Source organism: Salmo salar, chromosome 14, assembly GCF_965601325.2.
Source record: "Salmo salar chromosome 14, fSalSal1, whole genome shotgun sequence".
Lineage (NCBI taxonomy): Eukaryota > Metazoa > Chordata > Actinopteri > Salmoniformes > Salmonidae > Salmo > Salmo salar.
Genome location: NC_138304.1, coordinates 17,404,182 through 17,431,904, shown reverse-complemented (window position 1 = coordinate 17,431,904; position 27,723 = coordinate 17,404,182). Strand labels below are relative to the sequence as shown.

At 44.8% G+C, this 27,723-nt stretch overlaps 1 protein-coding gene across 3 annotated transcripts in view; it reads left to right on the top strand.

Moving 5' to 3' along the window:
- Positions 1 to 27,723, top strand: part of LOC106568882 (choline transporter-like protein 5-A) — a 114,273-nt gene that overhangs the window by 71,445 nt on the left and 15,105 nt on the right. For all 3 annotated transcript variants that reach the window (XM_045693975.2, XM_014139663.3, XM_045693973.2), the window contains exons 4-6: positions 17,271 to 17,355; positions 20,014 to 20,098; positions 20,653 to 20,781. In XM_045693975.2, the coding sequence (XP_045549931.1) occupies positions 17,271 to 17,355; positions 20,014 to 20,098; positions 20,653 to 20,781 (299 nt within the window). The remainder of the gene's footprint in view (positions 1 to 17,270; positions 17,356 to 20,013; positions 20,099 to 20,652; positions 20,782 to 27,723) is intronic.

Here is a 27,723-nt window from a genome sequence, read left to right as displayed (position 1 = left end):
ACAGAGTAAGTCTACCTTTCCACCCCAGACAGAGTAAGTCTACCTTTCCACCCCAGACAGAGTAAACCTACCTTTCCACCCCAGACAGAGTAAACCTACCTTTCCACCCCAGACAGAGTAAGCCTACCTTTCCACCCCAGACATAGTAAGCCTACCTTTCCACCCCAGACAGAGTAAGCCTACCTTTCCACCCCAGACAGAGTAAGCCTACCTTTCCACCCCAGACAGAGTAAGCCTACCTTTCCACCCCAGACAGAGTAAGCCTACCTTTCCACCCCAGACAGAGTAAGCCTACCTTTCCACACCAGACAGAGTAAGCCTACCTTTCCACCCCAGACAGAGTAAGTCTACCTTTCCACCCCAGACAGAGTAAGTCTACCTTTCCACCCCAGACAGAGTAAACCTACCTTTCCACCCCAGACAGAGTAAACCTACCTTTCCACCCCAGACAGAGTTGGCCTACCTTTCCACCCCAGACAGAGTAAACCTACCTTTCCACCCCAGACAGAGTTGGCCTACCTTTCCACCCCAGACAGAGTAAGCCTACCTTTCCACCCCAGACAGAGTAAGCCTACCTTTCCACCCCAGACAGAGTAAGCCTACCTTTCCACCCCAGACAGAGTAAGCCTACCTTTCCACCCCAGACAGAGTAAGCCTACCTTTCCACCCCAGACAGAGTAAGCCTACCTTTCCACCCCAGACAGAGTAGGCCTACCTTTCCACCCCAGACAGAGTTGGCCTACCTTTCCACCCCAGACAGAGTTGGCCTACCTTTCCACCCCAGACAGAGTTGGCCTACCTTTCCACCCCAGACAGAGTTGGCCTACCTTTCCACCCCAGACAGAGTTGGCCTACCTTTCCACCCCAGACAGAGTAGGCCTACCTTTCCACCCCAGACAGAGTAGGCCTACCTTTCCACCCCAGACAGAGTAAGCCTACCTTTCCACCCCAGACAGAGTAAGCCTACCTTTCCACCCCAGACATAGTAAGCCTACCTTTCCACCCCAGACAGAGTAAGCCTACCTTTCCACCCCAGACAGAGTAAGCCTACCTTTCCACCCCAGACAGAGTAAGCCTACCTTTCCACCCCAGACAGAGTAAGCCTACCTTTCCACCCCAGACAGAGTAAGCCTACCTTTCCACCCCAGACAGAGTAAGCCTACCTTTCCACCCCAGACAGAGTAAGCCTACCTTTCCACCCCAGACAGAGTAAGCCTACCTTTCCACACCAGACAGAGTAAGCCTACCTTTCCACCCCAGACAGAGTAAGTCTACCTTTCCACCCCAGACAGAGTAAACCTACCTTTCCACCCCAGACAGAGTTGGCCTACCTTTCCACCCCAGACAGAGTTGGCCTACCTTTCCACCCCAGACAGAGTAAACCTACCTTTCCACCCCAGACAGAGTAAACCTACCTTTCCACCCCAGACAGAGTAGGCCTACCTTTCCACCCCAGACAGAGTTGGCCTACCTTTCCACCCCAGACAGAGTTGGCCTACCTTTCCACCCCAGACAGAGTTGGCCTACCTTTCCACCCCAGACAGAGTTGGCCTACCTTTCCACCCCAGACAGAGTTGGCCTACCTTTCCACCCCAGACAGAGTAGGCCTACCTTTCCACCCCAGACAGAGTAGGCCTACCTTTCCACCCCAGACAGAGTAAGCCTACCTTTCCACCCCAGACAGAGTAAGCCTACCTTTCCACCCCAGACATAGTAAGCCTACCTTTCCACCCCAGACAGAGTAAGCCTACCTTTCCACCCCAGACAGAGTAAGCCTACCTTTCCACCCCAGACAGAGTAAGCCTACCTTTCCACCCCAGACAGAGTAAGCCTACCTTTCCACCCCAGACAGAGTAAGCCTACCTTTCCACCCCAGACAGAGTAAGCCTACCTTTCCACCCCAGACAGAGTAAGCCTACCTTTCCACCCCAGACAGAGTAAGCCTACCTTTCCACCCCAGACAGAGTAAGCCTACCTTTCCACCCCAGACAGAGTAAGTCTACCTTTCCACCCCAGACAGAGTAAACCTACCTTTCCACCCCAGACAGAGTTAACCTACCTTTCCACCCCAGACAGAGTTGGCCTACCTTTCCACCCCAGACAGAGTAAACCTACCTTTCCACCCCAGACAGAGTAAACCTACCTTTCCACCCCAGACAGAGTTGGCCTACCTTTCCACCCCAGACAGAGTAAACCTACCTTTCCACCCCAGACAGAGTTGGCCTACCTTTCCACCCCAGACAGAGTAAGCCTACCTTTCCACCCCAGACAGAGTAAGCCTACCTTTCCACCCCAGACAGAGTAAGCCTACCTTTCCACCCCAGACAGAGTAAGCCTACCTTTCCACCCCAGACAGAGTAAGCCTACCTTTCCACCCCAGACAGAGTAGGCCTACCTTTCCACCCCAGACAGAGTTGGCCTACCTTTCCACCCCAGACAGAGTTGGCCTACCTTTCCACCCCAGACAGAGTTGGCCTACCTTTTTTGGACTAAACCTAATCACAAATTACTGAACTGCCACCGTAGGCCTACACAGCACAGCCATTGGTTAGGCAGAACACAAAGACATGTTTGATCATTAAGAGCAGAGCAGGACCGGGGCTCAGGTTTGGATTATCCATTGCAGTGTGTAATGCAGCGTAGTTTTATTTACACCATGCCAGCAGCTATCTAAGAAATGCAACTTTGCTCTGTGCTTCTCCTAGCATGCACTTCATAGCCTATAGATCATTTATTGAGACATCACTAAATAGCCTATAGGCTCACTTGGTATTGCGCGCCCAGCGAAGAATCAGAGATGAGGGGCGGTATTGGACACACATCGATATATAGCGACTAATTCTAAAACACTAAGAAATATTGAAATGTAATCAATTACAAATTTCATGACCCTCCCCTTGACTAGATTTAAAACAATACTAAACCCTCCCCTTGACTAGATTTAAAACAATACTAAACCCTCCCCTGGACTAGATTTAAAACAATACTAAACCCTCGCCTGGACTAGATTTAAAACAATACTAAACCCTCCCCTTGACTAGATTTAAAACAATACTAAACCCTCCCCTGGACTAGATTTAAAACAATACTAAACCCTCCCCTGGACTAGATTTAAAACAATACTAAACCCTCCCCTGGACTAGATTTAAAACAATACTAAACCCTCCCCCTGACTGAAATTGAAAAAACATGACCCTCCATTATCCTCCAGGTCCCCATTCTGTAAAATTATATCCTTACCTTATTTCATCGTCCTAGTTGAGTCAAATTTCTGTTACTTTAAAAAAAAAAAAACGGTGTTAACAAGCGGTGTAAAGGGAGATGCTACAGAGAAATAGGCCTAGCTAGGCCTACCTTATTATATTTCTGTAATGCCAAATCAGTGTGTCTTGTTTGCAACAAAACTGTCCCTGTTTGCAAATATTTAAATTTGAGATGTCACTAGGAATCTGAGCATGGTACTTTTAAAAGTTAGGCCTACCTTTCCACCCCAGACAGAGTAAGCCTACCTTTCCACCCCAGACAGAGTAAGCCTACCTTTCCACCCCAGACAGGGTAAGTCTACCTTTCCACACCAGACAGAGTAAGCCTACCTTTCCGCCCCAGACAGAGTAAGCCTACCTTTCCACCCCAGACAGGGTAAGTCTACCTTTCCACACCAGACAGAGTAAGCCTACCTTTCCACCCCAGACAGAGTAAGCCTACCTTTCCACCCCAGACAGAGTAGGCCTACCTTTCCACCCCAGACAGAGTTGGCCTACCTTTCCACCCCAGACAGAGTAAACCTACCTTTCCACCCCAGACAGAGTTGGCCTACCTTTCCACCCCAGACAGAGTAAACCTACCTTTCCACCCCAGACAGAGTTGGCCTACCTTTCCACCCCAGACAGAGTAAAACCTACCTTTCCACCCCAGACAGAGTAGGCCTACCTTTCCACCCCAGACAGAGTAGGCCTACCTTTCCACCCCAGACAGAGTAGGCCTACCTTTCCACCCCAGACAGAGTAAGCCTACCTTTCCACCCCAGACAGAGTAAGCCTACCTTTCCACCCCAGACAGAGTAAGTCTACCTTTCCACCCCAGACAGAGTAAGCCTACCTTTCCACCCCAGACAGAGTAGGCCTACCTTTCCACCCCAGACAGAGTTGGCCTACCTTTCCACCCCAGACAGAGTTGGCCTACCTTTCCACCCCAGACAGAGTTGGCCTACCTTTCCACCCCAGACAGAGTTGGCCTACCTTTCCACCCCAGACAGAGTTGACCTACCTTTCCACCCCAGACAGAGTTGGCCTACCTTTCCACCCCAGACAGAGTAATTCTACCTTTCCACCCCAGACAGAGTAAGCCTACCTTTCCACCCCCAGACAGAGTAAGTCTACCTTTCCACCCCCAGACAGAGTAAGTCTACCTTTCCACCCCCAGACAGAGTAAGTCTACCTTTCCACCCCCAGACAGAGTAAGTCTACCTTTCCACCCCCAGACAGAGTAAGTCTACCTTTCCACCCCCAGACAGAGTAAGTCTACCTTTCCACCCCCAGACAGAGTAAGTCTACCTTTCCACCCCCAGACAGAGTTGGCCTACCTTTCCACCCCAGACAGAGTTGGCCTACCTTTCCACCCCAGACAGAGTTGGCCTACCTTTTTTGGACTAAACCTAATCACAAATTACTGAACTGCCACCGTAGGCCTACACAGCACAGCCATTGGTTAGGCAGAACACAAAGACATGTTTGATCATTAAGAGCAGAGCAGGACCGGGGCTCAGGTTTGGATTATCCATTGCAGTGTGTAATGCAGCGTAGTTTTATTTACACCATGCCAGCAGCTATCTAAGAAATGCAACTTTGCTCTGTGCTTCTCCTAGCATGCACTTCATAGCCTATAGATCATTTATTGAGACATCACTAAATAGCCTATAGGCTCACTTGGTATTGCGCGCCCAGCGAAGAATCAGAGATGAGGGGCGGTATTGGACACACATCGATATATAGCGACTAATTCTAAAACACTAAGAAATATTGAAATGTAATCAATTACAAATTTCATGACCCTCCCCTTGACTAGATTTAAAACAATACTAAACCCTCCCCTTGACTAGATTTAAAACAATACTAAACCCTCCCCTGGACTAGATTTAAAACAATACTAAACCCTCGCCTGGACTAGATTTAAAACAATACTAAACCCTCCCCTTGACTAGATTTAAAACAATACTAAACCCTCCCCTGGACTAGATTTAAAACAATACTAAACCCTCCCCTGGACTAGATTTAAAACAATACTAAACCCTCCCCTGGACTAGATTTAAAACAATACTAAACCCTCCCCCTGACTGAAATTGAAAAAACATGACCCTCCATTATCCTCCAGGTCCCCATTCTGTAAAATTATATCCTTACCTTATTTCATCGTCCTAGTTGAGTCAAATTTCTGTTACTTTAAAAAAAAAAAAACGGTGTTAACAAGCGGTGTAAAGGGAGATGCTACAGAGAAATAGGCCTAGCTAGGCCTACCTTATTATATTTCTGTAATGCCAAATCAGTGTGTCTTGTTTGCAACAAAACTGTCCCTGTTTGCAAATATTTAAATTTGAGATGTCACTAGGAATCTGAGCATGGTACTTTTAAAAGTTAGGCCTACCTTTCCACCCCAGACAGAGTAAGCCTACCTTTCCACCCCAGACAGAGTAAGCCTACCTTTCCACCCCAGACAGAGTAAGCCTACCTTTCCACCCCAGACAGAGTAAGCCTACCTTTCCACCCCAGACAGAGTAAGTCTACCTTTCCACCCCAGACAGAGTAAACCTACCTTTCCACCCCAGACAGAGTTAACCTACCTTTCCACCCCAGACAGAGTTGGCCTACCTTTCCACCCCAGACAGAGTAAACCTACCTTTCCACCCCAGACAGAGTAAACCTACCTTTCCACCCCAGACAGAGTTGGCCTACCTTTCCACCCCAGACAGAGTAAACCTACCTTTCCACCCCAGACAGAGTTGGCCTACCTTTCCACCCCAGACAGAGTAAGCCTACCTTTCCACCCCAGACAGAGTAAGCCTACCTTTCCACCCCAGACAGAGTAAGCCTACCTTTCCACCCCAGACAGAGTAAGCCTACCTTTCCACCCCAGACAGAGTAAGCCTACCTTTCCACCCCAGACAGAGTAGGCCTACCTTTCCACCCCAGACAGAGTTGGCCTACCTTTCCACCCCAGACAGAGTTGGCCTACCTTTCCACCCCAGACAGAGTTGGCCTACCTTTTTTGGACTAAACCTAATCACAAATTACTGAACTGCCACCGTAGGCCTACACAGCACAGCCATTGGTTAGGCAGAACACAAAGACATGTTTGATCATTAAGAGCAGAGCAGGACCGGGGCTCAGGTTTGGATTATCCATTGCAGTGTGTAATGCAGCGTAGTTTTATTTACACCATGCCAGCAGCTATCTAAGAAATGCAACTTTGCTCTGTGCTTCTCCTAGCATGCACTTCATAGCCTATAGATCATTTATTGAGACATCACTAAATAGCCTATAGGCTCACTTGGTATTGCGCGCCCAGCGAAGAATCAGAGATGAGGGGCGGTATTGGACACACATCGATATATAGCGACTAATTCTAAAACACTAAGAAATATTGAAATGTAATCAATTACAAATTTCATGACCCTCCCCTTGACTAGATTTAAAACAATACTAAACCCTCCCCTTGACTAGATTTAAAACAATACTAAACCCTCCCCTGGACTAGATTTAAAACAATACTAAACCCTCGCCTGGACTAGATTTAAAACAATACTAAACCCTCCCCTTGACTAGATTTAAAACAATACTAAACCCTCCCCTGGACTAGATTTAAAACAATACTAAACCCTCCCCTGGACTAGATTTAAAACAATACTAAACCCTCCCCTGGACTAGATTTAAAACAATACTAAACCCTCCCCCTGACTGAAATTGAAAAAACATGACCCTCCATTATCCTCCAGGTCCCCATTCTGTAAAATTATATCCTTACCTTATTTCATCGTCCTAGTTGAGTCAAATTTCTGTTACTTTAAAAAAAAAAAAACGGTGTTAACAAGCGGTGTAAAGGGAGATGCTACAGAGAAATAGGCCTAGCTAGGCCTACCTTATTATATTTCTGTAATGCCAAATCAGTGTGTCTTGTTTGCAACAAAACTGTCCCTGTTTGCAAATATTTAAATTTGAGATGTCACTAGGAATCTGAGCATGGTACTTTTAAAAGTTAGGCCTACCTTTCCACCCCAGACAGAGTAAGCCTACCTTTCCACCCCAGACAGAGTAAGCCTACCTTTCCACCCCAGACAGGGTAAGTCTACCTTTCCACACCAGACAGAGTAAGCCTACCTTTCCGCCCCAGACAGAGTAAGCCTACCTTTCCACCCCAGACAGGGTAAGTCTACCTTTCCACACCAGACAGAGTAAGCCTACCTTTCCACCCCAGACAGAGTAAGCCTACCTTTCCACCCCAGACAGAGTAGGCCTACCTTTCCACCCCAGACAGAGTTGGCCTACCTTTCCACCCCAGACAGAGTAAACCTACCTTTCCACCCCAGACAGAGTTGGCCTACCTTTCCACCCCAGACAGAGTAAACCTACCTTTCCACCCCAGACAGAGTTGGCCTACCTTTCCACCCCAGACAGAGTAAAACCTACCTTTCCACCCCAGACAGAGTAGGCCTACCTTTCCACCCCAGACAGAGTAGGCCTACCTTTCCACCCCAGACAGAGTAGGCCTACCTTTCCACCCCAGACAGAGTAAGCCTACCTTTCCACCCCAGACAGAGTAAGCCTACCTTTCCACCCCAGACAGAGTAAGTCTACCTTTCCACCCCAGACAGAGTAAGCCTACCTTTCCACCCCAGACAGAGTAGGCCTACCTTTCCACCCCAGACAGAGTTGGCCTACCTTTCCACCCCAGACAGAGTTGGCCTACCTTTCCACCCCAGACAGAGTTGGCCTACCTTTCCACCCCAGACAGAGTTGGCCTACCTTTCCACCCCAGACAGAGTTGACCTACCTTTCCACCCCAGACAGAGTTGGCCTACCTTTCCACCCCAGACAGAGTAATTCTACCTTTCCACCCCAGACAGAGTAAGCCTACCTTTCCACCCCCAGACAGAGTAAGTCTACCTTTCCACCCCCAGACAGAGTAAGTCTACCTTTCCACCCCCAGACAGAGTAAGTCTACCTTTCCACCCCCAGACAGAGTAAGTCTACCTTTCCACCCCCAGACAGAGTAAGTCTACCTTTCCACCCCCAGACAGAGTAAGTCTACCTTTCCACCCCCAGACAGAGTAAGTCTACCTTTCCACCCCCAGACAGAGTTGGCCTACCTTTCCACCCCAGACAGAGTTGGCCTACCTTTCCACCCCAGACAGAGTTGGCCTACCTTTTTTGGACTAAACCTAATCACAAATTACTGAACTGCCACCGTAGGCCTACACAGCACAGCCATTGGTTAGGCAGAACACAAAGACATGTTTGATCATTAAGAGCAGAGCAGGACCGGGGCTCAGGTTTGGATTATCCATTGCAGTGTGTAATGCAGCGTAGTTTTATTTACACCATGCCAGCAGCTATCTAAGAAATGCAACTTTGCTCTGTGCTTCTCCTAGCATGCACTTCATAGCCTATAGATCATTTATTGAGACATCACTAAATAGCCTATAGGCTCACTTGGTATTGCGCGCCCAGCGAAGAATCAGAGATGAGGGGCGGTATTGGACACACATCGATATATAGCGACTAATTCTAAAACACTAAGAAATATTGAAATGTAATCAATTACAAATTTCATGACCCTCCCCTTGACTAGATTTAAAACAATACTAAACCCTCCCCTTGACTAGATTTAAAACAATACTAAACCCTCCCCTGGACTAGATTTAAAACAATACTAAACCCTCGCCTGGACTAGATTTAAAACAATACTAAACCCTCCCCTTGACTAGATTTAAAACAATACTAAACCCTCCCCTGGACTAGATTTAAAACAATACTAAACCCTCCCCTGGACTAGATTTAAAACAATACTAAACCCTCCCCTGGACTAGATTTAAAACAATACTAAACCCTCCCCCTGACTGAAATTGAAAAAACATGACCCTCCATTATCCTCCAGGTCCCCATTCTGTAAAATTATATCCTTACCTTATTTCATCGTCCTAGTTGAGTCAAATTTCTGTTACTTTAAAAAAAAAAAAACGGTGTTAACAAGCGGTGTAAAGGGAGATGCTACAGAGAAATAGGCCTAGCTAGGCCTACCTTATTATATTTCTGTAATGCCAAATCAGTGTGTCTTGTTTGCAACAAAACTGTCCCTGTTTGCAAATATTTAAATTTGAGATGTCACTAGGAATCTGAGCATGGTACTTTTAAAAGTTAGGCCTACCTTTCCACCCCAGACAGAGTAAGCCTACCTTTCCACCCCAGACAGAGTAAGCCTACCTTTCCACCCCAGACAGGGTAAGTCTACCTTTCCACACCAGACAGAGTAAGCCTACCTTTCCGCCCCAGACAGAGTAAGCCTACCTTTCCACCCCAGACAGGGTAAGTCTACCTTTCCACACCAGACAGAGTAAGCCTACCTTTCCACCCCAGACAGAGTAAGCCTACCTTTCCACCCCAGACAGAGTAGGCCTACCTTTCCACCCCAGACAGAGTTGGCCTACCTTTCCACCCCAGACAGAGTAAACCTACCTTTCCACCCCAGACAGAGTTGGCCTACCTTTCCACCCCAGACAGAGTAAACCTACCTTTCCACCCCAGACAGAGTTGGCCTACCTTTCCACCCCAGACAGAGTAAAACCTACCTTTCCACCCCAGACAGAGTAGGCCTACCTTTCCACCCCAGACAGAGTAGGCCTACCTTTCCACCCCAGACAGAGTAGGCCTACCTTTCCACCCCAGACAGAGTAAGCCTACCTTTCCACCCCAGACAGAGTAAGCCTACCTTTCCACCCCAGACAGAGTAAGTCTACCTTTCCACCCCAGACAGAGTAAGCCTACCTTTCCACCCCAGACAGAGTAGGCCTACCTTTCCACCCCAGACAGAGTTGGCCTACCTTTCCACCCCAGACAGAGTTGGCCTACCTTTCCACCCCAGACAGAGTTGGCCTACCTTTCCACCCCAGACAGAGTTGGCCTACCTTTCCACCCCAGACAGAGTTGACCTACCTTTCCACCCCAGACAGAGTTGGCCTACCTTTCCACCCCAGACAGAGTAATTCTACCTTTCCACCCCAGACAGAGTAAGCCTACCTTTCCACCCCCAGACAGAGTAAGTCTACCTTTCCACCCCCAGACAGAGTAAGTCTACCTTTCCACCCCCAGACAGAGTAAGTCTACCTTTCCACCCCCAGACAGAGTAAGTCTACCTTTCCACCCCCAGACAGAGTAAGTCTACCTTTCCACCCCCAGACAGAGTAAGTCTACCTTTCCACCCCCAGACAGAGTAAGTCTACCTTTCCACCCCCAGACAGAGTAAGTCTACCTTTCCACCCCCAGACAGAGTAAGTCTACCTTTCCACCCCCAGACAGAGTAAGTCTACCTTTCCACCCCCAGACAGAGTAAGTCTACCTTTCCACCCCAGACAGAGTAAGCCTACCTTTCCACCCCAGACAGAGTAAGTCTACCTTTCCACCCCAGACTGAGTAAGCCTACCTTTCCACCCCCAGACAGAGTAGGCCTACCTTTCCACCCCCAGACAGAGTAGGCCTACCTTTCCACCCCCAGACAGAGTTGGCCTACCTTTCCACCCCAGACAGAGTAAGCCTACCTTTCCACCCCAGACAGAGTAAGCCTACCTTTCCACCCCAGACAGAGTAAGCCTACCTTTCCACCCCCAGACAGAGTAGGCCTACCTTTCCACCCCAGACAGAGTAGGCCTACCTTTCCACCCCCAGACAGAGTTGGCCTACCTTTCCACCCCATACAGAGTAAGGCTACCTTTCCACCCCAGACAGAGTAAGCCTACCTTTCCACCCCAGACAGAGTAAGCCTACCTTTCCACCCCAGACAGAGTTGGCCTACCTTTCCACCCCAGACAGAGTAGGCCTACCTTTCCACCCCAGACAGAGTTGGCCTACCTTTCCACCCCATACAGAGTAAGCCTACCTTTCCACCCCATACAGAGTAAGCCTACCTTTCCACCCCATACAGAGTAAGCCTACCTTTCCACCCCAGACAGAGTAAGCCTACCTTTCCACCCCAGACAGAGTAAGTCTACCTTTCCACCCCAGACAGAGTAAGTCTACCTTTCCACCCCAGACAGAGTAAGCCTACCTTTCCACCCCAGACAGAGTAAGCCTACCTTTCCACCCCAGACAGAGTAAGCCTACCGAGGCAGAAAAACGTAAGCTTGAACTGCTGGCTACTCTTCTTCCTTTGCTTAACCCAACGAGAGAAGGTCACAAGTGATTCCCCAAAAGCTGTCTGGGTTTAAACATCTTCTATTGTACAGAAAGTGAATAGCTTAATCAATGGATAGTGACATAATTAGATTACTTCCCAAGCAAAGTAAATGTTTTGTCTCCTCGGCTTTAGAAGGTTGTAGCTCAGCCTTTGAATGTCAAAGAAACGAAACAATGATATCGCCATATGCATCAGAGTCACGTCTTTGTAGCATAAAGTATCGCGGACCAAATCGCTGTTATTGATCTCTTTATATAATCGGATCCGTTTTATTTTCTTTAAAATCTTAAGCTAACACGTGGTAGGCCTGTGCTTATTACCATTTTCTTTAATTAACGAAAGATCTATGGCATACCCTCTCATACCCCCTCAATTCGAGTCTTGGTTTTAACTTAACAGCCCTTAACTGACACGGAGGTAGGCTATTTAAAGGGTGCATGGTGGGTGGAGAAATTGACCGACAAATGGTGGATATGGATATAGCAGCCTATAGCTAGATTTCATCTGTCAAACAGGTAGGTCTACCTCTTATTTCTTAAATAGGAAGAAATAGGTTCCAACACAAAGCCCTCTTGTTGTTAGTAAAGTCAAATTCAAATGAATTATTCAAATTAATTATACCTACTCTAATTTGCCTACTTCAGCAATATTTGCTGCCCATTTCCGATTGATTGTGCTGCGGCTGCTGCTTCAAGTTTCAGCACCACAGTGTAAATTTCTCTAATCTGTCTTATTGAGAGGCCAATAACTCTGATAAATACATCATGGGCAAGAAACATATTGTTTTTAATAACATCTATTATAGTGGTAGCCACCGGTCCTCCTTTCCATCTTCGCGCTCTCCTTCTCAAACTGAACAGAACATAGGCTATAGGCTAGTCCTCGTGCAAGATTTTTTGGACTAAACCTAATCACAAATTACTGAACTGCCACCGTAGGCCTACACAGCACAGCCATTGGTTAGGCAGAACACAAAGACATGTTTGATCATTAAGAGCAGAGCAGGACCGGGGCTCAGGTTTGGATTATCCATTGCAGTGTGTAATGCAGCGTAGTTTTATTTACACCATGCCAGCAGCTATCTAAGAAATGCAACTTTGCTCTGTGCTTCTCCGAGCATGCACTTCATAGCCTATAGATCATTTATTGAGACATCACTAAATAGCCTATAGGCTCACTTGGTATTGCGCGCCCAGCGAAGAATCAGAGATGAGGGGCGGTATTGGACACACATCGATATATAGCGACTAATTCTAAAACACTAAGAAATATTGAAATATAATCAATTACAAATTTCATGACCCTCCCCTTGACTAGATTTAAAACAATACTAAACCCTCCCCTTGACTAGATTTAAAACAATACTAAACCCTCCCCTGGACTAGATTTAAAACAATACTAAACCCTCCCCTGGACTAGATTTAAAACAATACTAAACCCTCCCCTTGACTAGATTTAAAACAATACTAAACCCTCCCCTGGACTAGATTTAAAACAATACTAAACCCTCCCCTTGACTAGATTTAAAACAATACTAAACCCTCCCCTGGACTAGATTTAAAACAATACTAAACCCTCCCCTGGACTAGATTTAAAACAATACTAAACCCTCCCCTGGACTAGATTTAAAACAATACTAAACCCTCCCCTGGACTAGATTTAAAACAATACTAAACCCTCCCCTCGACTAGATTTAAAACAATACTAAACCCTCCCCTGGACTAGATTTAAAACAATACTAAACCCTCCCCTGGACTAGATTTAAAACAATACTAAACCCTCCCCCTGACTGAAATTGAAAAAGCATGACCCGCCATTATCCTCCAGGTCCCCATTCTGTAAAATTATATCCTTACCTTATTTCATCGTCCTAGTTGAGTCAAATTTCTGTTACTTTAAAAAAAAAAAAACGGTGTTAACAAGCGGTGTAAAGGGAGATGCTACATGAGAAGCCTTGTGTTTGGAAATCTTCTTTGAAAGCAGTGATGCCACACTGGCCTAAACCCAAACACACTGTCCCCCTGAGTGCGAGTCAGCAGATTAACCTTTGATCACAGAGGGCTCTGAAAACCCACCACTCAATACTCAACTCTGTGTTAGAAATGAATGGTATTCTGTTTTATCTTTTCTAACTAGCTACTGGGGTTTAGCTGGTGGAGTAGGAAGATAAAAGGGTAAAAACAAGAAAGTGTGTGCGTGTGTGTGGGAGAGAGAGAGAGAAATAGAGAAAGAAGTAGCAAGTGTGAGAGATATAGTAAACATCGCCATCATAGAGTGTGCAGTAGAGAGATACAAAGAAAAAGAGCGCGAGAGAGAGAGATAAATAAAAAGATAAGTGTGTAGCATCTGTTCTATTCACAGAGACAGAGTGCGAACACGTTCCCAGCACCTCTGGTAGAAATGAATGTTTCATGCCTCACAGCTCTATGAAGTGCTTCTTATCTCCTCTCTCATTTTTGGGGAATTTTAATCCCTCTCTCCTCTTCTCCTCCTCCCCTGTTCTGGTAAAGATCAATCCATCAGTCAATGATTGCTTCTGCTTCAAAAGTTCTGTACCTTTTCTCATCGTAATGATCTCAGAAATGGTAAGCAGCCAGCAAATTGAAAGTGTAGTTTTAGAAGTGACTCTGCACTGAAGGTAAAGTTGCTTCAAACATCGAATACAAGCAGCTAATTACTATGCATGCTGTGCTCTACAATTTCCCCTGTTAGCGGATATGTGTTTTCCATTCTGAATACTTATTGATGCAATCAACTGTTCGCCTTCTATTAGCATCACCACTAGGTACAAACGTTATAGGCAGCCCTACTCCCTATGCCCAACAGTAGCTCAGTAAGAGGGAGCTGTATTGTTGAGAAAAGAGAGAGAAGGATAAAACGCAGAAATGTAAAATACATCAGTCCTGTGTATTGATTCCGGTTCTAGAGAGCTGGGTTATGACTGATATCTGGTCAGTGTTGAAATAGAGAAGTGATATGCTGCAAAGGACAGCCAGGGAGAGAGTGAAAACGGGTGAGAGCCCCTTTGTTAAAAAGTCCCTTTGATTCAGACAGTCGCAGCAAGGGGTCTTTTTGTTGAAAAAGGGACAGATAGAGATATATATATATTACTGTGACATTGCCTTTGAGAACATAGGGCTTCATTCAGTTCAAACCTACATTGCAGTCCTTAGTAGCACACAATAGAAACAAACCTTTTGTCCTGTAGTCAAATTAAACCACAGAATGGCCTTGGCAACTTAGCACACAAATACATTCCTCCAGTTTTCAGAATAAGATGAGTGAATGCAGGCATCAGTGTTTTTAAATATATATATTTGCTTCTGAAACATTGAGATGAGGAGCTTCCCAATCCCAACCCTTCTTTGAGACAGATGATAGACATATTTATGAAGGCAGCATACTCAGAACTGGCCACCAGACTCATGACCTTTAACCTCCGACCTGGCCTTATTCCTTCCAATGTCATTATTTAAACGTGCCATCCAGACCCATTATAATGTAAGTTGTCCACTCTGCTGCAGCCCAGTCCTCTAGACTCAAGTTCATCCTTTTTCAATGTGCCACAGCCATTCCATCTCATATTTTAGTATGAGTTCTCCTCGGTAATGGTGTGTTGTAGCTCTTGTCTCATATTTTAGTGTGATCTCATCCTTTGAAGAGCAGAAGGGATGCAGGCAGACATAACCAATAGAGCGTAGAGTTCTTGATATCGGAGCGATGATGAAGTCACTCTTTACTCTTCATCCCGCCTGCCAGCTATAAATGACCTCATGCTATCAGGAGAGGAGAGCCCACCCTCACACACACACACACACACACACATACTACACGCACGCACACACACACACACACACACACACACACACACACACACACACACACACACACACACACACACACACACACCACACACACAAGACAGTCATTGCAAACACACATTTAGACAGTCATTGCAAACTCACTCAGACAGGCATTGCAAACTCACTCAGACAGGCATTGCAAACACCGTACACACCTGCACAAAAAAAGGATGGATGCATGCGTACAAGCATGAGCACGTGCACACACACACACACACACCTTACTACAATTTACTCCAATCCAACCCTCTCTACAACACAAAAAAAAATCCACAATGACTTCATCCTCTCAGACACGGTCACTCACCCCACTTCTTTCTCTCTCTCTTTCTCACACACACACACACACACACACACACACACACACACACACACACACACACACACACACACACACACACACACACACACACACACACACACACACACACACACACACACACACACACAATTTCTCTCTCACCCCAGAAGCATCATGTGTGGTTTGGGGAAGCCTCTGCCTGTACTGATTTAAAGTACCCTTGGAACAAAATAAAAAGATTAGTCTGACACCATACAGTGTATAATTAATTCAGCATAATTACTGATTCTCTTTGATTTGTAGAGTAGTGGCAACTACACTATATACACTCACCGGCCAATTTATTAGGTAAACCCATCTAGTACTGGGTCGGACCCCCCTTTGCCTCCAGAACAGCCTGAATTCTTCAGGGCATGGATTTTTTTGTGAATTTTATATTTCTGTTCTTCTTGTTTTTAGCTGATAGGAGTAGAACCTGGTGTGGTCATCTGCTGCAATAGCCCATCCGTGACAAGGATTGACGAGTTGTGGTTTCCAAGATGCAGTTCTTTTTTATTCGTCTTACCATTCTCGGTAACCCTAGACACCGTCATTGGTGAAAAACCCAGGAGGCCGGACATTTCTGAGATACTGAATCCGGCGTGCCTGGCACCGACAATCATACCATGCTCAAAGTCACTTAGGTCACATTCAATTGAACAGTAACTGAATGCCTCAATGCCTGTCTGCTTTATATAGCATGCCACGGCCACGTGACTCACTGTCTGTAGGAGTGAACCATTTTCGTGAACAGGGTGGTGTACCTAATAAACTGTGAGTGTATCTACAGGTCCAGGTCCCTACATGCCAGTCCACTCTCTATCTGTAGTTCAGATACTGTACAGACACATTACAGTTGGATTCTGATACCCCATTATGGATGGGTGACTGTGGAATACTACCTTAATGAATAAGGAAAGAGCCGAGACATGGGTGAAAACATGAATACGGTACTTACTGCGCGGAGTGAGTTGTAAACATCAGTTTTGATGTGGCGACAATACAGACTGTGCCGTGAAGTACATTACCTGCCACTCATTTAATGCCAGCCAGGAATCAATGATCCCATTAGTCAGTCAGACTCTTAGAGAGAGGTAGTCACTGACAGGCTTTCATTCAGGGAGAAAGGTACTGCTATTGATCCCAACGAAAGGACACAGATAAACATGCCCGTACGCAAGCACACACACACACACACACACACACATACGGTGTCTTAGAAAGGGAAATCCATCTCCTTTCCTGTACACTTTCTGAACAGTGCTGTAAACGATGCGGAAAATAAGCCTTAGAAGAGGGATTGTGCTTATGGCGAACACTATCGACTCTTCTCAACACTCAGCTAGAGCAGTAGAGAGGCACTAACATACACACAATGACCTCGTCTTTAAAACCCTGCCACAGGAGCTGAAGAACACATCAAGATTGTCCGACACAAAAGAATCAGAGCAGTTAGATCCAGTGAATGGGAATACGATTTCAGTCTGTCGTGCAAAGAGACTTTCCATCTGTTGCTCTTTTATTTTGGTAATGGAATACAGAGATACAAGAGGGTGATTAATTAATTCACTGGTTTCTCTCTTTCTCTCTCTCTCCCTCCTTCTACCTCCTCCCTTTTCTCTCTCTAGCGTGGCTACACGGTGACCCCAGGAAGGTGATCTACCCTACAGACAGCTACGGACAGTTCTGTGGGCAGAAGGGCACCCCAAACGCGTGAGTAATTACTGTAGTGACTGATTAACCAGGTACAGTTGAAGTCGGAAGTTTACATACATCTTAGCCAAATACATTTGAACTCAGTTTTTCACAATTCCTGACATTTAATCCTAGTAAAAATTCCCTGTCTCAAGTCAGTTAGGATCACCACTTTATTTTAAGAATGTGAAATGTCAGAATAATAGTAGAGAGAATGATTTATTTCAGCTTTTATTTCTTTCATCACATTCCCAGTGGGTCAGAAGTTTACATACACTCAATTAGTGTTTGGCAGCATTGCCTTTAAATTGTTTAACTTGGGTCAAATGTTTCAGGTAGCCTTCCACAAGCTTCCCACAATAAATTGGGTGAATTTTGTCCCATTCCTCCTGACAGAGCTGGTGTAACGGAGTCAGGTTTGTAGGCCTCCTTGCTCGCACACGCTTTTTCAGTTCTGCCCACAAATTTTTTATAGGATTGAGATCAGGGGTTTGTGATGGCCACTCCAATACCTTGACTTTGTTGTCCAATACCTTGACTTTGTTGTCCTTAAGCCATTTTGCCACAACTTTGGAAGTATGCTTGGGGGTCATTGTCCATTTGGAAGACCTATTTGCGACCAAGCTTTAACTTCCTGACTGATGTCTTGAGATGTTGCTTCAATATATCCACATAATTTTCCTGCCTCGTGATATCATCTATTTTGTGAAGTGCACCAGTCCCTACTGCAGCAAAGCTGCCACCCCCATGCTTCATGGTTGGGATGGTGTTCTACGGCTTGCAAGCCTCCCCCTTTTTCCTCCAGACATAACGATGGTAATTATGGCCAAACAGACCAGAGGACATTTCTCCAAAAAGTATGATCTTGTCCCCATGTGCAGTTACAAACCGTAGTGTGTTTTTTTTATGGCGGTTTTGGAGCAGTGGCTTCTTCCTTGCTGAGCGGCTTTTCAGGTTATGTCGATATAGGACTCATTTTACTGTGGATATAGGTCCTTTGCTGTTGTTCTGGGATTGATTTGCACTTTTCGCACCAAAGTACGTTCATCTCTAGGAGACAGAACGCGTCTCCTTCCTGAGCGTTATGACAGCTGCGTGGTCCCATGGTGTTTATACTTGCGTACTATTGTTTGTGCAGATGAACATGGTACCTTCAGGCATTTGGAAATTGCTCACAAGGATGAACCAGACTTGTTGTGGTCTACAATGTTTTTTCTGAGGTCTTGGCTGATTTCTTTTGATTTTCCCATGATGCCAAGCAAAGAGGCACAGAGTTTGAAGGTAGGCCTTGAAATACATCCACAGGTACACCTCCAATTGACTCAAATTATGTAAATTAGCCTATCAGAAACTTCTAAAGCCATGACATCATGTTCTGGAATTTCCAAGCTGTTTAATGGCACAGTCAACTTAGTGTATGTAAACTTCTGACCCACTGGAATTGTGAGTTATAAGTGAAATAATCTGTATGTAAACAATTGTTGGAAAAATTACTTGTCATGCACAAAGTAGATGTCCTAAACGACTTGCCAAAACTATAGTTTGTTAACAAGAAATTTGTGGAGTGGTTGAAAAACTAGTTTTAATAACTCCAACCTAAGTGTATGTAACTTCCGACTTCAACTGTATATCTTGATATGAGTAATTAGGCTGTATTGACACAGGCAGCCCGATTCTGATCTTTTGCCCAATTATTGGCAAAAGATCTGATCTGATTGGTTAAAAGAACAATTACTGGGAAAAGATCAGAATTAGGCTGCCTATGTAAACGCAGCCATAGGGACATACCTATGAGCAATTTGAGGTCATGATAATTCCCTTGTGCCCAATTTGCTGCTATTAATGGGTGCATACCTGCCAATTAACACACCTTCCAGTAGTAGAATTTCCCCCCTACCACTGATACAGGGTTAAATAGGTTTTCATCCCCTTGAATTCAATGTAGGATAATCTGATCCTAGATCTGTTGTTAATGTTAACTTCAATCTAGCCCTAGTGTGGCCCTCTGGGCCATTGGCTGGTTCTTTATCTTAGCCCTGCATGCTTCAATGTTGTTATATTGACCATTATAATTTGAAAGGCAGCTCACCCCCACACACACAGTTCCCATTGTCAACAGAATCCAACCCATTGAATCTAAAGTCTGGTACTGGATCCCCACACTAAACAGCTCGGTGTTGAATTCCCCTCATAAACCTCAAGTGTGATTGACAGGCTGTAACCTTGGCAATGATTAAAGTAGTTCTTTAGTGGTGGCTGCGGAGCGGTGATAAGGCTGTTTGTGGAGCCGGGCTGTGAGATAGGGAGTAGTGTGTTTACTCCCAGCTAGCTAGGGCCCTCAGATCTCATCCGCTCATAATTAGCACTGTGTTGTTCTCCCAGGCTTAAAGGATTACGATAGAGTTTAGTCTGGAACACGTGTCGGGGAGAGACTACACCATTCTCTCAACCATTATACTGAAATACTAGAGAATATCATCCTGAAATTCACCAAAAATGCATTGAGATATTAAGAATAGAAGGGAAGAGATAGTTGTCCATTTTAACATCATTGTATACGAGACTGTTACATCATTGTTTGTGAGGGTTTTTCTTTGAATGTGTGCTCTGTACTCTACAGCCACCTAGTGCTAATACTGTATCAGCACTGTGTCAATGTTTGTTTTCTCTCTATAGAAAAAAATCCATACTGTTCTACTTCAATATCCTGAAATGTGCCAACCCTGCTGTCCTCATCAACCTCCAGTGTCCCACCACTCAGGTATTCATAACAATATTGACTCAGAGTACATTGGTACAGTTATTGTTAAAGGCCCAGTGCAGTCAAAATATTTCTTTTATATCATATTGTACAACAGCAGATGAAACTAACACTGTAAAAACCAAGAACAAAATATCAGTGTTATTTCCTGGTAGTTGCTGGTTGAAAATACAATTTACACAGGACCTTCTAATCAGCAGGTTTGCATGGGTGGGAGTTCCAGCTTTCCATGGTGACCTCACCATGAAGTGAATTGGTTAATAGACCAATAACAGAGAGAGTTCCAAACCTCTCTGTCAATAACAGCTAGTTTTCAGTTTTCCCTTCCCCACTCAGACCACTCCCAGACAGTCTGAGGAAAATTCTAGCTTGAGAAATTGTTTTTTGCTAAAAAGCAATTTGTCAATTTTTTATGAAATCTGTTACAGTAAGGTACTTAATTGTTGCTCAGAAGTTATTTGATATTGATATAAAAACAGTTGCATTGGGCCTTTAAAAAAAGGGTGACATATCAGCTTACTGAGTATTCATTAGTGTGTTCAATACATCCTCAGATGTGTGTTTCCAAGTGCCCGGACAGATTTGCAACCTACACAGATATGCAGATGCAATACCAAATCACTGCAGCCCCCTGGGAATATTACAGGCGGTTCTGCAAACCAGGATTCAACAACCCAACAAAGGTATGCATGTAGGCGTAGCACTGTTTGGAAGTGTGTACTGTTAGGATGTGAACTGCTTTCATCGTGTGTAACAACGACTAGTTGTCTAAAGCAGGAACAACCTAAATAAACTAAATTAAAAGAAAAAGTAACTACACTATGAAACAAAGATAAATTATAAAAATAATGATAGTAAAAAGCTTTGGGGCACCTTAAATGAAATTTTGGGAAAATAAGCCAACTTGACTTCATTTATTAAATCAGACAGCTCATTCATCTCAAAGCCCACTGATATTGCAAACTACTTTAATGACTTTTCATTGGCAAGATAAGCAAACTTAGGGATGACATGCTAGCAGCAAACCCTGACTACACATCCAAGTATTATCGGACCAAATTATGAAAGACAATTGTACTTTTGAATTCCGTTAACTCAGTGTGGAAGAGGTGAAAAAATGGTCTATCAACAATGACAAGCCACCAGGGCCTGACAATCTAGATGGAAAATTACTGAGGATAATAGCAGACGATATTGCCACATCTTCAATTGAAGCCTACTAGAGAACATGTGTCCTCAGGCCTGGAGGGAATCTAAAGTCATTCCGCTACCCAAGAATATTAAAGCTGGCTCAAATAGCAGACCAACCAGCCTGTTACCCACCCGTAGTAAACTTCTAGAAAAAATTGTGTTTGACCAGATACAATGCTATATTACAGTAAACAAATTGACAACAGAATATCAGCATGCTTATAGTGAAGGACACTCAACAAGCACAGCACTTACTCAAATGACTGATGATTGGCTGAGAGAAATTGATGGTAAAATGATTGTGGGGGCTGTCTTGTTAGACTTCAGTGCAGCTTTTGACATTATTGATCGTAGTCTGCTGCTGGAAAAACATTTGTGTTATGGCTTTACACCCCCTGCTATAATGTGGATGAAGAATTACTTGTCTAACAACAGAGGGTGTTCTTTAATGGAAGCCTATCAAATATAATCCAGTTAGAATCAGGAATTCCCCAGGGTATCTGTTAAGGCCCCTTGCTTTTTTCAATTTTGACTAACGACATGCCACTGACTGAGTAAAGCCAGAGTTTCTATGCATGCGGATGACTCAACACTACACGTCAGCTACTACAGCAACTGAAATGACATCAACACTCAAAGAGCTGCAGTTAGTTCAGAGTGGGTGGCAAGGAATAAGTTAGCCCTAAATATTTATAAAACCTAAAGCATTGTGTTTGGAACAAAACACTCACTAAACCCTGACCCTCAACTAAATCTTGTAATAAATAATGTGGAAATTAGGCAAGTTGAGATGACTAAACTGCTTGGAGTAACCCCAGATTGTAAACTTTCATGGTCAAAACACAGTAGCTAAGATGGGGAGAAGTTTGTCTATAATAAAGCGATGCTCTGCCTTAACCTGTTAGGGCTAGGGGGCAGTATTGACACGGCTGGATAAAAAACATACCCGATTTAATCTGGTTACCACTCCTACCCAGTAACTAGAATATGCATATACTTATTACATATGGATAGAAAACACCCTAAAGTTTCTAAAACTGTTTGAATGGTGTCTGTGAGTATAACAGAACTCAAATGGCAGGTCAAAACCTGAGAGATTCCTTTACAGGAAGTGGCCTGTCTGACCATTTCTTGAACTTCTTTTCCATCTCTATCTTTTACTAAGGATCTCTGCTCTAACGTGACACTTCCTATGTCGTCCATAGGCGCTCAGAGCCCGGGAAAAAACAGAATGTCGTCATCCCAGCCCCAGGCTGAAACACATTATCGCCTTTCTCAAGTGGCCGATCAAGGGACTCTGGGCTTAGGCGCGTGACCCGACCGCCCCCGCCTTTGTGATTTTTTCCTCTGTTTGCCGAAAAGGAGATTCCCTGTCGGAATATTATCGCTTTTCTACGAGAAAAATGGCGTAAAAATTGATTTTAAACAGCGGTTGACATGCTTCGAAGTACGGTAATGGAATATTTAGAATTTTTTTGTCACGAAATGCGCACGACCCTTCTTTACCATTTCGGATAGTGTCTGGAACGCACGAACAAAACGCCGCTATTCGGATATAACGATGGATTATTTTGGACCAAACCAACATTTGTTATTGAAGTAGCAGTCCTGGGAGTGCATTCTGACGAAGACAACAAAAGGTAATCAAACTTTTATAATAGTAAATATGATTATGGTGAGTGCTAAACTTGCCGGGTGTCTAAATAGCTAGCCCGTGATGCCTGGGCTATGTACTTAGAATATTGCAAAATGTGCTTTCACCAAAAAGCTATTTTAAAATCGGACATATCGAGTGCATAGAGGAGGTCTGTATCTATAATTCTTAAAATAATTGTTATGCTTTTTGTGAACGTTTATCGTGAGTAATTTAGTAAAATGTTAGCGAATTCCCCGGAAGTTTGCGGGGGGTATGCTAGTTCTGAACGTCACATGCTAATGTAAAAAGCTGGTTTTTGATATAAATATGAACTTGATTGAACAAAACATGCATGTATTGTATAACATAATGTCCTAGGGTTGTCATCTGATGAAGATCATCAAAGGTGAGTGCTGCATTTAGCTGTCTTCTGGGTTTTGGTGACATTATATGCTAGCTTGAAAAATGGGTGTCTGATTATTTCTGGCTTGGTACTCTGCTGACATAATCTAATGTTTTGCTTTCGTTGTAAAGCCTTTTTGAAATCGGACAGTGTGGTTAGATTAACGAGAGTCTTGTCTTTAAATAGCTGTAAAATAGTCATATGTTTGAGAAATTGAAGTAATAGGATTTTTAAGGTTTTGAAAATCGCGCCACAGGCTTCAAGTGGCTGTTACGTAGGTGGGACGAATTCGTCCCGCCTAGCCCATAGAGGTTAACATTATCAACAAGGCAGGTCCTACAGGCTCTAGTTTTGTCACACCTTAACTATTGGTCAGTCGTGTGGTCAGGTGCCACAAAAAAGGACTTGCAATTGGCTCAGAACAGGGCAGCACGGCTGGCCCTTGGATGTACACAGAGAATTGATATTAATAATATGCATGTCAATCTCTCCTGGCTGAAAGTGTGAGGAGAGATTGATTTCATCACTACTTTTATTTATGAGAGGTTTGGCATGTTGAATGCAGAGCTGTCTGTCTAAACTACTGGAACACAGCTCGGACACCCATCCATAACCCACAAGACACGCCACAAGAGTTCTCTTCACAGTCCCCAAGTCCAGAACAGACTATGGGAGGCACAAAGTACTACATAGTTCCATGTAGTCATGGCTCTCTATTCCGCATCAAGTAACTGACGCAAGCAGTAACATTTTATTTAAAAAAAACAGATGACACATGCATACACACGCACCATACATACACATGGATTTAGTAGTGTAGATATGTGGTAGTGGTGTAGTAGGGGCCTGAGGGCATACAGTGTGTTGTGAAATTTGTGAATGTATTGTAATGTTTTAAAATTGTATAAACTGCCTTAATTTTGCTGGACCCCAGGAAGAGTAGCTGCTGCTTTGGCAGGAACTAATGGGGATTGTTACGAACTGGCTCAGAGTCAGGAGACAACGTGGACACAAGGAGTATCAAAATATATATTTATTAAATAAAGTAATAAACAATGGTGTGTGTAATCAGTAGTGTAAGTGAGTGCTTGCATGCATAAATGTAATAATGCAGGGTGTTGAAGGGGGCCAAAGCAAACCACCAAAAAGCCACAACTACCACAACCAAAAACAAGGTGTCTGCATGGAGAGAGTCTCCCAATGACTGTGGAAGAGGTCTCTATCCTGGGACACACCCAGGCCCAGGTGTTTCCCATCTAACTGACGACCCTCCCAACTCCACCCACCGGCATCTTAATAAGGAAACAAGAACAAGAGAGAACACGGCAGACAGAGTGGGAAGGTCGTCACACACACCACCACCCACCCCCCATAAAAACCGTCCCAAATTGATGAGGGGTTACGTGTTCACAGCTCCCTTTGCCCCAGCTAACCTCCTCCTCCCCAGACCTCAGCAACCTTTACGCACAGGAAGCAAGTTTAAGAGGAAAGAAGAACACAAGACCAGGAGGGAACAGACAGGAAAGATAGAACATGACAAAACCAAACAATGGTCAGTCCAATAACATTCAGGAACAGGGCACACAAGAGGCCGTCAGCTACCAGCTCCAACGAAAAGAACATCTCCCAACGGTTCATAGTCACTTCTCAACGATTCAGTTACTTAACTCATAACCGAATACGAGTACAGACCAGAGGGTGTAATAAAGGCAAAGATTTCATATGCCCTACTCGTCAGTGGCACCTGCCAATAGCCCTTTAACAGGTCAAATTTGCTCACAAACTTAGCTGCGCCCACTTGATCAACGCAGTCCTCCATCCGAGGAAGAGGAAATTAATCTGGCTTAGTGACACCGTTTACCTTACGGTAGTCCATACAAAATCTGTTTGTTCCATCCGGTTTACTGACCAAGATATAGGGAGAAGCCCAACTGGAGAAAGAAGGCTCTGCTATCTTACTCTCCAGCATGCACCTGACCTCAGCATCCAGACAACGCAGTTTCTCTGCAGAAACTCTATAGAACCACTGACGAATGGAGTCAGCATCTCCAATGTCAATATCATGCTCTATCAAGTTTGTACGTGTAGGTGTATCAGAACACAAACCTGGAATTTTCCGAATCAGACCAACCATCTCTTTCCGCCCATCAACAGGTAGATGAGTAAGAGTGCTATTCAAAATATTCAGTATCTCTGAATTTTTCAATCTACCCTGCAGTATGCAATCGTCGGGACCAGGAACATCTTTCTCCTCATGCACAGACCTAGCATTACAATGACCAAGGGAAGTAACAGTAACAGCCAAACGAACAGGTTTACCATCCTCTGTAAACTCCCACTGTTCAGTCGCAGAGGAACGTGCATAATAGGGTTAACAAATTTACATGGCACAGTTGGTGTGCTTTCCTCCGTTCTGGAGTGGCAACTAGATCATTTTGCTTAGTGTACTGGCGCACCACTGTATATGGCCCTTGAAACTTGGCTTGAAAAGCAGAACCAACAATTGGCAGCAGAGCAAGAACCTGGTCACCTGGACTAAAGTGACGAGGCTCAGTTCGGCGATCAAATATGCCCTTCATCCTGTCCTGTGAAGATGATAGCTTCTCTTTAGCCATTCCACCAGCGGAGTACAAGCGTCGCCGGAAATCAGACACATACGATAACAGGGACTGAGGAGGCTCGGGAGACTTCCCGTCATCCTGGAGAACTGATAAAAGTCCAAGCACCCTATGTCCAAATACAAGGTCATTTGGACTGAAACCCATGCTCTCCTGTGAAACCCCCCTAGCGGCTAACAGTAACCAAGGCAACCCCTCCTCCCAATCCTTATCCATATCAGTACAATAAGCTCTCAGAGACTTAAGTATTCGATGGAAACGTTCCAGCGCTCCTTGACGTTGCACATGATAGGCGCTAGACAAATTGTGTTTAATATGAAGTTGTTGGAGAACCTGACCAAACAGATTAGATGTGAAATTAGATCCTTGATCACTCTGAATGACCTTAGGGATTCCAAACAGTGAGAGAAACTGAGTCAAAGCTTTTAGCACAGACTTAGCGGTGATAGACCGGAGAGGATAGGCAGCAGGCAACCTAGTGGTCTGACACATCACATTCAACAAATAATTACTACCCTTTTTAGAAAAGAGGCAGAGGACCAACACAGTCAATAATCAAATACTCAAAAGGTTGGCTGAGTACAGGAATAGGAAACAGTGGTACCGGCTTGATTAGATTTACCAGTTAATTGACAGGTGTGACAAGTTGATGAAATCAGAAACATCGCTCTTTAAACTAGGCCAAAAGAAATGTCTTAATACGCGATTGTAGGTTTTCCTCACACCCATGTGTCCAGCAACGTTGTTGTGAGAAGTTGTCAACACCAACTCACGAAGCTTCACTGGCACCACAACCTGACTAATCGCCTCCCCCAGAAAACAACTACCATGAGACACCCACTTTCTCATCAGGACATCCCCTTGGAGAAAATAACCATGTGCGATATCTCCCAACTGTTCCACAGGCACAATTTGGTCACGCAACTCTTCTAATGTGGGGTCAGTCCGTTGCGCGTCGATTAGATCGGAGCGGGATACAGATAACGGGATAACAGGGAAAACAGCGACAGACATCTTTGCGGTATTCTCATTTACCGGAGCAGGGACCAGGTCACCATGGCTCATAGACCGCGTCACTGCACACGCAGAGAACACCTCTGGGAAACTCTGCGCATTCTCATCAGGAATCCCTACAATTGACAGTTTAGTGGAAACCACTAGAGATGGAAACACGACAGGCCACACGCTCACCAGCCAAGTTATTCCCAAGGATAATGTCGATACCCTCAATAGGCAATGAAGGACGCACCCCCACAACAACCTCACCCTTCACCAGTCCACAATCCAGCATCAGTTTATGTAATGGAACTGACAGAGTGTTCAACCCGATTCCCCTACTTAGAACACTATTCCCTGAATCAGTCTCAGCAGAGAAGGGTAACACAGATTCCAACAAACGATTCAGAGGCACCTGTGTCTCTTAGGATCTTCACTGGCACTAGGTTCTTACTTCCTAACATAGACACAAAACCCTCCGTTATGAAAGGTAAATAGTCTGGATCAATATGGACTTTCACATGCCCCTGGGCATGAGACAATGTGTCGGCAGTGAACTGATGTGGAACAGGCGCAGCTAACGCCGTAGGCCTAGATTTAACGTTAGCACACGAACTGAATTTACCCCTAGACCTGAGAACCGGACATTCGTTTTTCCAATGACCTGAACCTTGACAGTACTGACACTTGACCAAAGTCAGCTTTACCACAGGAGTCAGGCTCAACCCTAGCTGAATGGAACTCTGCCCGTGAACCAAAGTATCTCGGTGAGCGAGGCCCA